General features: G+C 39.7%; 1 protein-coding gene across 2 annotated transcripts in view; it reads right to left on the bottom strand.

Moving 5' to 3' along the window:
• Positions 1 to 413: 413 nt before the first annotated feature.
• Positions 414 to 11,565, bottom strand: part of LOC124039427 (contactin-associated protein-like 5) — a 132,778-nt gene continuing 121,626 nt past the window's right edge. Inside the window, exons 18-24 of one of the 2 annotated variants that reach the window (XM_046359429.1) lie at positions 10,578 to 10,817; positions 9,247 to 9,471; positions 7,644 to 7,777; positions 4,718 to 4,805; positions 3,932 to 4,135; positions 3,498 to 3,557; positions 414 to 2,774 (exon numbers count right to left, since the gene is read on the bottom strand). In XM_046359429.1, the coding sequence (XP_046215385.1) occupies positions 2,533 to 2,774; positions 3,498 to 3,557; positions 3,932 to 4,135; positions 4,718 to 4,805; positions 7,644 to 7,777; positions 9,247 to 9,471; positions 10,578 to 10,817 (1,193 nt within the window). In that variant the 3' untranslated portion in view covers positions 414 to 2,532. Of the gene's footprint in view, positions 2,775 to 3,497; positions 3,558 to 3,581; positions 3,850 to 3,931; positions 4,136 to 4,717; positions 4,806 to 7,643; positions 7,778 to 9,246; positions 9,472 to 10,577; positions 10,818 to 11,565 lie in introns of those variants that run through there. The other variant, XM_046366951.1, reaches the window with a different exon arrangement.

Below are 11,565 nucleotides of genomic sequence, written 5' to 3'. Positions count from 1 at the left end.
ATGGATGGATGGGTGGGGTTGGATGGATGGATGGGTGGGGTTGGATGGATGGATGGGGTTGGATGAATGGATGGGTGGGGTTGGATGGATGGATGGACGGGTGGGGTTGGATGGATGGATGGTTGGGTTTGGGAGGTTGGCTCTCTTATTTTAGTTTTTTTCTCTTTACATACTAAATGTAAACTATTTAATACAATCATAATGATCAATACTTATTTTTGTCCTTTTTAAAAAATATATATATTTTATTTTGGGGTGGCAGCCTACAGGTAAATACGATATTAACTGAGTAGCAAATTATGTGTTGCTTGAACCTTTAACCCCCCACACCCCCAACAAAGAAATCACAGAAAAATATATAAATGTGGTCACAAAAAAAAGAGACACAATAAAATGTTCCACAACTACAGTTCTGACATCGAAGCAATTTAATGTTCTGGCTTTGTGATTGAATTAGGTCAGATTCCATTTTGTACCCTATTTACCATAACAACGTTTGGAGGAAGACGGGATGTAGTTTCACACCACGTAATGAATGTTTCTACTTCCTCAGAATACACAGCACCACCCATCCTTGGTCTGTACATGCTTATACACACATGTACCAACAAATGCAAAGACACATACCGTATTCAAAGCCCCAAAAATGTGTGTGAACGGAAGAAAGAGAATGGTTGTGATAGAGGTTATGTAGCACGAAACATCTGGAAAATATTAATTATTTTTCAAAAAGAATGTTTGGTTTTATTAAACATATATTCATTATATACCTGTACAATTATAGCCATACAAAATTGGCCCTCAAAGTAATCACAATATCAACAAGTACAAATAGGAGTCTCAGAGGTTAATTCTAACTTGCTTTCAAGGACACTTTAATTTGAAAGAAAACATTTTTTCAGGCAATACCTCAGCCAATCTTATTATTTTGTGACGGTGTGTATATGAATTGTTGCTCATGAAAGAGTTTTACGTGTGAATTTTCATTCTCTGTTTTTATTCTTTCTAAACTGTCAAACCAGGTTATTTTGCACTGATGATACTTTCCCTCTTCATTTTAGGTGGAAAATAAAACTAAGCTGAACATCCACATCCATCATCCAATACTAGTAAACACTAATCACCTTATAATGTAGATCTAACATAGGGATATTGTTGACAATCAGTACAAAAGCAATGAATTACAAACTTCAAATAAGAAATAAGATATAAAATGGTCACCAACGCATGACCAGGATCAAAGGTGTGCCAGAACAAATGGCTGCTTGAGGAAACAATCCAAACGAAATAATGAAAAGTACAAAGAAAAGACAAAGAGCTTATGAGAAGATGAGGAACAACTAAAGCTTTGTATATGGCAGCTCTTTGAAGACTCTTCTAACCCTTGGCCGGCAGCCACTTGACTGGGATGTGATGGGTTGGTTCTCTTGCTAGGGGACAGCTAGCAGATGTTCCAGTCAGCTGGGTTCTTTTTACATTTTCTTCCTTTCAGCAATACAAAGCAGCCTAGCCTATGGCATAGAAACCTCAAGAACACTGGGCAGAAAGAACAATGATTTTCAATTGAACTTTCCAAAGAAAAATGTCTCTTGTATTGATGTAATTTTTAAATGGCTTTATTTAGGGATTTAATGACATTTAAATATATAACTTTTTGTATTTAATCTTAATTAATCACTGCATTATCAAGATCAGTAAAACAATACTTCTCTTACTCCAATGTGTTATTTAATATTATGTTATCTCAGAAGGCCTTTGCATTGAGCCTTTTCAACCATTCCCAGAGCACTGCACCGCGGTACTGTAATTACCATCAAAATGGTGGCTGAATAGTCTCCCTGCTCTCTGAAGGCAAGCCACTCTGTATTGACCCTCTGTATTACATCAATGGCACAGATGTGAAAGCTGTTGAACTTCTCGTCCTTTTCGTAAGTATTTGAAATGGAGTAAGTGCATCTGTGTGTAGTTTCTGTGCGTCGGGAGATTTCTTCCCCACATGACAGTGGGATAGTTTAATCTTGGCCATCTACACCATTGTGGCTTTTTCCCATAACATTGCCTACTTTTACCATAACATTGCCCACTTTTACCATAACATTGCCTACTTTTACCATAACATTGCCCACTTTTCCCATAACATTGCCCACTTTTCCCATAACATTGCCCACTTTTCCCATAACATTGAATATTCTAATCTTTCCAGACTCTGTATTTCTGTCATTGGATAAATCCATTGCACCATATCCATATGCTTCAATCTCTCATAGCACTGTTTTCCTGTCCCATCACCACCATTTGTGAGCCGGCCGGTCAACATATTTGCAGCTACAAGTCCCGTCCTACGGAGTATCTACACAGAAACGGGAAGAAATTCCCCATCAGGATATTCCCACAGTTCCCTAAAGGAGAAGGAATTCTTAATTTCTACCCCAGAGGAGGGAGGAAAAAGGCTGCCTCCTCCTGTGCAGACAGCTAGACAAAACAGAAGAGAGGTAAGCGGCGATGGCTAGAAGGCTTGGCTGGACACTGTGGTCAGATGTAGTACTCCCTGTTGTCCCTGAGGGTGGAGCTATGACTGTCATGGAGGTGACACTCTGTCCGGTAGGCTGGTTCTGCCTGGTAGGCTGCTTCTCTCCGGCAGGCTATCTCCAGGTTGGTTTGGTGCTCCTTCTCCTTGATGCTTGTGTCTCTCCGGGCCTGCCGGTGCTGGTACAGGAGACGGGTCATCACCACCACTACACACAGAGTGATGAAGATTACTGCTGACACCACACCTGCGGGGGAGCAAGGGCAGCCATTTTAGTTATACATCTGAGGGGGGCTGGGGTCATGACTCATATCATGGTACGTCTCAATTTATTAGAAATAAGTTATCCTGGACTTAAAAATGCACTGTGCAGAAATCGCTGCGCCATTACCTGGTAGCTAAAATTCGAATAGTTCGCTTAATAGTCCCATTGCACTGTTTATTCCCCCCTATTTATTTTACATGTAAATAGCTAGTTGTGTGTCCAGCACTTTTGAACTGTATATGTGACAAAACAAGCAATTATAGTGTATCATCATTGTACCATCTACACTGCTGTGAAACATATTTTCCATAACCAAAAATAATTGTATTTTCAGCTGTTTGAAGCTGGTGTACAAAACTGGAAGTAAAAGATGCAAAAATGTAACGAAAGAATGGGAAGCATAGAAATAGTGCACATAGAACATATCTACCACCTCTTAGACTTGCTTTCAATGAGAATGAGAGATCTATAAACACATATTTCTGTGTGAATTTGGTTGGGTCGCCCAAAAAGTTACATATTGCAGCTTTAACAATGAGGAACCCCATTCACAAAAAACTTCAGAGGGACAGCCATTGTGAGGTAAGAGAGTGAGAGAGAGAGGAAGAGAGAGAGAGGAAGAAAGACAGTGAAACAAAGTGACATCTGGGACTAGTTTCATATTAACACCGAAACAATAAATTAAGATAAAATAGAGAAACAAACCTCCTATGACTGCCGAGTCATGCAGGCTGACATTATCTTTGTTTGTTTTCGCAGCTTGATCTGGCAGGGAAGAAAGGCCCATTCATTATCTTTCAGTAATGAGTGAACGAGCTGTGCAGCAAAATGGATGTTCCTCAACAGGGTGTATGTGGCAGAATATAACTTATTTGTTTAACTGCGTAAACAATGAAAAACAAAAGTTCCATCAGGCTGGCAGGCTTCAGCTCATTGTCGACTCATTCCTGATTCATCTGAAATGTAATAATGATGCTTTAAGCAGGAGGCGAGACTGGGAACATCCACAATCGATTCCACGCAGCTCCAAATGGCTTCCGCTGTGAAAGCTGAACAGCTGTGGCAGAGTAAAGGAACTCATTTACTTGTTTTATCCAGTTAGCTGAGTGGAGACTGTTTTTTACAACAGCAGCACTTACCTGAGAGTGGGTGTGAGGTTGTTGAGTCCGCCGGAGCCCCACAGTTAGACTCCACCAGGTGACCACGTACACTGACCAATGAGCTGCCACGGTTCAGTAGTGCTGCCTTCAGTGGAGCCATGTGATTGAACTGGACGGAGGACAGGCAGCCAATGAAGCCCTTAGATCCTGCCTGCATCACTTCCTCATCAAAATTCTCACCTCCTGTTATACAGAATTAACATTGAAGCATTATAGCAGCAGTCTCTCACTAAAAACTACAAATTACAAAACATACTTCATGATGTACAAATGAGTCATTGGGGAAGATATGTATGCAGAGCATTTTTAATAGATCTTCATTAGAGCGGGAAAGGGAGGGAGAGGAGGTGAGAGAGTTTGATTTCTGTCTAGGTTATTGTTTAAGACATTTCTGTGCTTTCAAACAGCACCATTTTAGGTCACATCAATTAATCTTTATTCGGTCTTTATTAGGTTCACCATTATTTCCATCCAGAATTAAATATACACGTTTCCATGGCAACAGCAGTGAGGGATATAAAAAATAATCATCCTTCAGCAATGATGGTCAAAATCTTTAAATCTGCGATTACAAAAGCTGTTCTGAGACGGGGTATGAACATTTTGGGAAATTGTTATGAGCATTTGAACATTAAGTCAAAAACAGAACATGTGAAAAACCTAAACTTCTTCAGTATCATAGTATGGTCCCACTAAATGGTCCTCCACCTTCCATCATTCAAAATAGCTCCCTGCATGGCAGTAGAATTTCATTGGAAGGCTTACCGACGACTATGCCCAAAGTCAAGGATCTGATTAAGATCAACTCTGCATCAGATGACAGGGTGTACTTCCTGTGGATGTCCTGGTCGATCTGAGGGAAAGTGAAAAATAATCAAATAATAAGGAGGATTACAGAAATTACAAATCCATTTTACATTTCAATACATTATGGATTGAGTATGACATTCTTTCATGTCAACGGCTGCTGTTTACTGTAGTACCAATGCACACTCATAGCGGTATACATTTAAACGGCTGCCGTTTACTATAGTACCAATGCACTCTCATAGCGGTATACATTTAAACGGCTGCCGTTTACTGTAGTACCAATGCACTCTCATAGCGGTATACATTTAAACGGCTGCTGTTTACTGTAGTACCAATGCACTCTCATAGCGGTATACATTTAAACGGCTGCTGTTTACTGTAGTACCAATGCACTCTCATAGCGGTATACATTTAAACGGCTGCTGTTTACTGTAGTACCAATGCACTCTCATAGCGGTATACATTTAAACGGCTGTCGTTTACTGTAGTACCAATGCACTCGCAAAGCGATATACATTTAAACGGCTGCCGTTTACTGTAGTACCAATGCACTCTCATAGCGGTATACATTTGTTAAATGTTTTTATTTAAACTTTATTTATCAGGGAGTCATACTGAGAACAAGTCTATTTTACAGATGAGCCCTAAATGACATAGATGACAGAAAATACACACATCAAAATGTAAATACAAAAATGCAAGCAGAAAGAAAAACACGGTCATAAAGAACAGCAGAACAAACACTTTCATCAGTAATAAGGTCCTCAATCAGCTTTCTGAATGGACCTAGAGGCAGCAGAACAAACACTTTCATCATTAATAAAGTCCTCAATCAGCTTTCTGAATGGACCTAGAGGCAGCAGAACAAACACTTTCATCAGTAATAAAGTCCTCAATCAGCTTTCTGAATGGACCTAGAGGCAGCAGAACAAACACTTTCATCAGTAATAAAGTCCTCAATCAGCTTTCTGAATGGACCTAGAGGCAGCAGAACATCACATTTAAGAACATTTTGAAGATTGTTCCACAAATAAGCTGCAAAAAAACCTAAAAGCTGGATTTACCTGTCTCAGTAGAGACCAAAGGAATATCCAAAGTTAACCATCCCTGAGACCGGGTGTGGTAACTTGTATGTCTAAAGCTTAGTAAATATGTTACAGTAGGTACAGTTTTTGTAAAAGAGATTTATAAATGAAAACATAGCAATGTATCAACCTACGTGACATCAAAGAGGGCCAACCAACTTTCTGGTAGAGAATGCAGTACTAAAACTGTTGCCCATAATATGATAAACGGCTTCTCAATACTTTAATGAAGTGGCAGATGACGTCGCTATAGATGATGTCGCCATGTTGACTGAATAATCGGCTTTCTACTATTTAGCGAGAGGCAGGACCTATTTCCATAGAAGCCCAATTTAATTCTCAGCTTCCTAACTCATCAATATGCATTATAAAATACAATTTGTATCAGTAGATACACAATGAGTTCTATTTGTCAAGTAATATCTAGACAATTTACATTCAGCCTGGTCTAAGCCAATTGAGGAAAGCTTGTGAATTAGTAGTGAGTGATCAACAGTATCGAAAGCATTTGACAGGTCCATGAAGAAGGGCAGCACAATGTTGCATTTTATCCATAAAGTCAACCACATCATTTATAACTAGGGATGCATAGAGATAGTGCTATGACCTGGTCGAAAACCCGACTGATGTACAATTTAAATGCATTTCAAAGATAAGTAAGATCTTAGCTGAGAGTTAATCAAGGACTATAATATTTTAGCTAAGTTTAGAAATAGGGCAAGAATGAATTAGGTCACAAAGGTCACCTTTCTGAAGGGGGAGTACATGGACCGTCTTCTAAACCTTGGATATAGTACTAGATATAATAGTCAGGTAAATCATATGTGTTAATGATTGAGCAATCAGGCATGTCAGCCCCAGTTAATAATTCACAAAAAAGAAATTGTTGAAATGAAAACAAAGATTCACTAGAAGTTGATGGTTTAACCATCGAGTCAGCTGGCAGATGGAAGAGCAGTCAATTGACTGTCCAGGGTCAATTAGACCACAGTGTCTCTCAAATAAAAAGCCTGCCGAGATAAAATTATGACTAAAAACATAATTTATCCCAGAGTCAGACAGAACTTGCTTAGGATCCCCAGCAGAGTCAAAGATAGAGCTAAAAAAGGTGGCTTGATTTAGCTTTCCTCATCAAGATAGTACATATGTTTCTCAATTGCCTGAAAGATTGCGAGTCTACTACAGATTCAGTTTTCCTTGCTTTGGCCCAGGCCTGATTATCTCATTTGAATGAGCTCAGAGAGCACCGAAGAAAACCAAGGGTTGGATCTTTCTTTGACTCGGAATTTTTTTAAAGGGGTGTGTTTATCTGCCAAAGCAATACATAGGGAGGAGACATTTTTCAGGGTCAGGAATACAGGAGATAGTGGCTAAATCAGAGTAGAACATGTAATTTAAAAACCCTTTAGGAGAAAACTTTTTAAAATGTCTCCTCTTAAATAAACGAGGATCAGTATTTTGCTGTTTTGATTCTCTAATACCCTCAAACTCTGGACCTCAAAGCTAGTTTTTTTCATTGTTGCTAATCAGGAACTGTTTTAGACCAGGAACACAAGGTGGGTGCAATTAATTATCTGATAGAACAGAAAACCAGCAGGATACAGACCTCAAATGGTAATAATGGAGTACCCCTGCTCTAACACATACTCTAGGACAAGGATCACTGAGATCATATGCAAATACTCCACTAGACAAATATTTATGGGGGTTATTAATGAGGATTGACATTCCCATATGTAGTGATGGAATTACAATGCACAGGATCTACACCTTTTGTAAATGTATCCATTGCTCACCTGTAGGTAGACGTCTTTTCCCTCACGGTGGATTCTGATACGGTGGAGGTGTCCGTCTGCCAGGCTGGAGGGTCTGGGACTGAACACATCTGGTCTCCTGTCCACATGGAGATGGTACCAGATCTGTAGACTCCCTATAGACCACAACACAAACTGGGTGAAAACTATGCACTGAAAGATCTTAAACCTACATTAAGTTGTTGACTATTGGACTTGTTAAAGTCACACATTGAAGTCAATGTGAGGACTGTTCGAATATCCCCAGTCACCATTTGGGATAAAGAATGTAAGTATATGCACCAACATGAAATCATATTTGGAAATAATTGAAACAATTGCCCTCATGGTTATTTGTAAACAATATTGCCTTGTTCTTTGAATACAGCCATTATCCATGAGCTGTGCCGATGAGATTGTCCCAAGCTGGAGGCTTGAGAATAACATTTAAATAGCTAAACTTATCTCATGAGGTGGCTCACCTCACCTTCACCTACAAACCTTTATTTTAAATTCATATCAATCAATAGAAATGAGTTTGGAATTAAGATAAGCTTATTAACAAAAATAGCATTATGACTGAAATACAATGAAGAGTGTTGGCAGTTTATAGACTTCTCTATTGAAGCCCGCACAGTTACCTCTTTAGACATAAATATGTATCCTGGAGCAGCATAAACTCTTTGCCCTGTGTTGAATATGCCAATATTCACCAAATGTTCCTCCCACACACATACCACACTAGATCAGAGAGGCAGAGAGCTTTGCATTATCAAGTGAAGTTGGGTCAATATTACAATTCCAGCACGGTTGGTGAAGGGATTTATGTTGTGTTTGAGAACCCCCTGACAGTGCCCAGGTGCCTGAGATTACTGTGGACGAAGTGTCCTCCTGATCCTCCCATATTTACAAAGGTGTGATTCATCCACGCGTTCCGATTGAACAAAAGAGCAAAGACTTAAAGAAACACAGGCCGTCACTCAACCCGATGCTGATGGGCTTTCTGTACAACTTGGAAGGCTGTCAGATTAGAGGTTAAGGTGCGTGATCAAGGCTTCGTTATGGATGCGGCAGAATAGGCTTAGACGCGCCATTGAACTTGGATCTGTCAAGGTTAAATTAGTTATTTTTTATTCCTGTCTGTTATGTGATGGATGGAAATATTCTAAACATGACACATTACTTGTTCCATACTTGTCAAGGGATTATAAATCCATCTTTCTATGAAACGAATTGCATTATTTGTGTTGAAAGTTGTGCAAGGCAAAGTGTTTTTTTCAGCTCTTTGTTGTGCGGTACAATGGGAGAGAACACTCCGCTGGAGTAAATAGTACGCAATAGTTAGCACTCTCTTCCATATAATGAGATTACATTCTGATTTTAGAGTTGCCCTCTGCCAGCTAATGGAGTCATTATAACACCCTTCACTAAAGCCTTGGTTGAGTCCCAACTTCTTCCCGTCAGAGTCCAAATACAAATCTGGAAATATGTTTGAAGCATATTGAATTTCACTCATATTACCAAATGCAATGTGGTGTAAATGGACACCTCAGAAATTATTAAATTATTCGTAATACTGACAAATGAGTAGTAGAGGTGTCCCTACCATTGCGTGCCAGGATGACTGCTATGTACTGCTGGCTGAAGGTGCTGACAGTGAGCAGCATGGCAGGGCTCTGTGTGGTCATGAAGATGAAAGCCATGTTCTCTCTGGCCCTGCTGTTCCCTCTGTAGACACTGGAGGCCTGGAAGCTCCTATTCTGCATCACAGAGAAAGGCTCCTGGAAGGTGTAGGTCACCGACGACTCTCTGTTAAACGACACAGACACCTCTGTAGGGACAGGGAGAGAGGATGGATCATTTGGACAGACATACTACAATACACTGAATTCAAAATATAAATTGTTGAGAGCAAATAATATTAATCAAATTGTAGCTGTTTTTAGCTAAACCAAAGCAACAGTCAGAAGAAACATTTTAAAAACATTCTTGATGAATGCACGTTCTGTCAATTTCATTGGACAAAATAGAACAAAATGTACATCCTATAAGAAACAGACCACCCTTTGTCAAAGACGTGTCTGCTCCATGATAATGGAGGCCTAGATTTGATCTCTTTTTCAGATGGAGCACAATCTACACTCTGAAAGCCACTGATCTCAACACCTCCACTTCAAGAGCAAAGTGAATACCCCTCAAAGCATTCTGTTATTTTCTCTTCTCCCGTTCCCCTCAAAATTAATTAATGGGAAATATATATATTGCATAATTATATAGCAGTCTAAGCACATTCTCAGCTAGTTTTATTTTTTTATAACTAGGTTTTATAATAAGTCATCATGACTTAGTGGAAAGAGAATAAAGAATTGAAGGCTCTCTACCCACACAAGAGCAGATGCTGGAAATAAAGGAGCATCTACAGAAAATGGTTAAGATAGGTCAATATTGCTTATTTTTCTTAAGAATGATTGAAGGTAAGAATTTCCTTAACTTGCAAGTGGCTCAGGTACAAGTATATCCAGTAGTTCAGAGAAAAAGAAGCTAAGAACCATATTCTAGAATCCCACACATGCAGTAGTGGATACACAAAGTTTTTTGCTCAAGAGTTGCACTTTATGTTCGAGGGCTCAAAACCTGGCAAGGAAGAAAAAAAAGACCCAACACCTTTCGGCAGGGGAGTGGAGAGCTGTACAGTACCGGTTGCATATGAATGTCATCATTCTACTGTATAATACATGAAGTATGATGAGGACCTGGCGGCGAGTACCAAGTACCAACTGCATTAGATACATGATTCATCTTCATTTGGAAATGTAAGCCTTTTCTTATGTCTTAATCATTGTGTCAATTGTTTTTTCCATTCAATAATTCATCAAACAACAATAACATGAGTGAACCCATTTACATCTAGTTCTTGGGGGACATATCATCACACACCTTCCTTGCAGGAGGGCCCCCCATAGGCAGACTGAGAGCAGTCACAGATGTAGCCGCTGTTCTTCTCAATGCACCTCCCGCTGTTGTGGCAGAGACTGCTGGAGCCACTGCAGTGGCCGGGGCAGCCAGCGCTCACCCCCGGGGTCATCTTAGCCCGCTCCTCCAGGTTAAAGGTCACACCGTTTATAGTCAGAGTTCTGATGCAACCCAAGAAGCCCCTCTGCCTAGCCGCCGTTCCCCCTGGAGGAGAGACGACAGGTTATAACTAGTTCATATGTTTATTACAGTGTTATAACACAATTAGTATATAAAGCATCACATTCTACTGAGTACTAGCTGCTGTTCCCCCTGGAGGAACAACAGGTTATAACTAGTTCATAATGCCTATAACATTGTTATAACACATTTGTAGTCTAGTTGTGATAGATAACTCACCGGGAGGCTAAAGAAGCCCACTGCTTTAATGCAACCCTTGATTTAAGTATGTAAGACAACGCTGGAGCTCATGAAGACTAACTATATGCAAATATGGAAGAATAGCTACGAGGATGAAGTGTTGGGCAGAACTTTGCAAACATTATAAGCAGAAGAAACAGTAAAGCGCTTGAATGACAAATCAAGATTTATGGCCAACCAAAGGTTTAATCTCAGGGAAAGCTTATAGGTAATGTCCTATAGGAAACCCATTCATGTGTGTAATGCCTTGGTATAAGCAGAAAGTGACTGTGAAATAATCATAATGAATATGATCATTCATACTGTGACCTATTGTCTATTTGAGGCTATCATAAATCCTAAAATAGCAAATGTACCGAGACAATAGTATATCTCTGGTGGAACTTGTCAGGGGAAAGGCCACTGTTAAAGTCTGTGTATTGAAATAAATTATTTCCTAAGAGGGGTTATATTATATTACTAAGGCCAGCCATACCCACAAACAGCTGGCTATTGAGACTGAAACTAAGGCTATGAGAAAGGCAGTCCTACC

The sequence above is a fragment of the Oncorhynchus gorbuscha genome, linkage group LG01 (genome assembly GCF_021184085.1).
Source record: "Oncorhynchus gorbuscha isolate QuinsamMale2020 ecotype Even-year linkage group LG01, OgorEven_v1.0, whole genome shotgun sequence".
In the NCBI taxonomy this organism is placed as follows: Eukaryota; Metazoa; Chordata; class Actinopteri; order Salmoniformes; family Salmonidae; genus Oncorhynchus; species Oncorhynchus gorbuscha.
The sequence above is the reverse complement of the archived record's forward strand: the minus strand, read 5'-3'. Positions and strand labels throughout refer to the sequence as shown.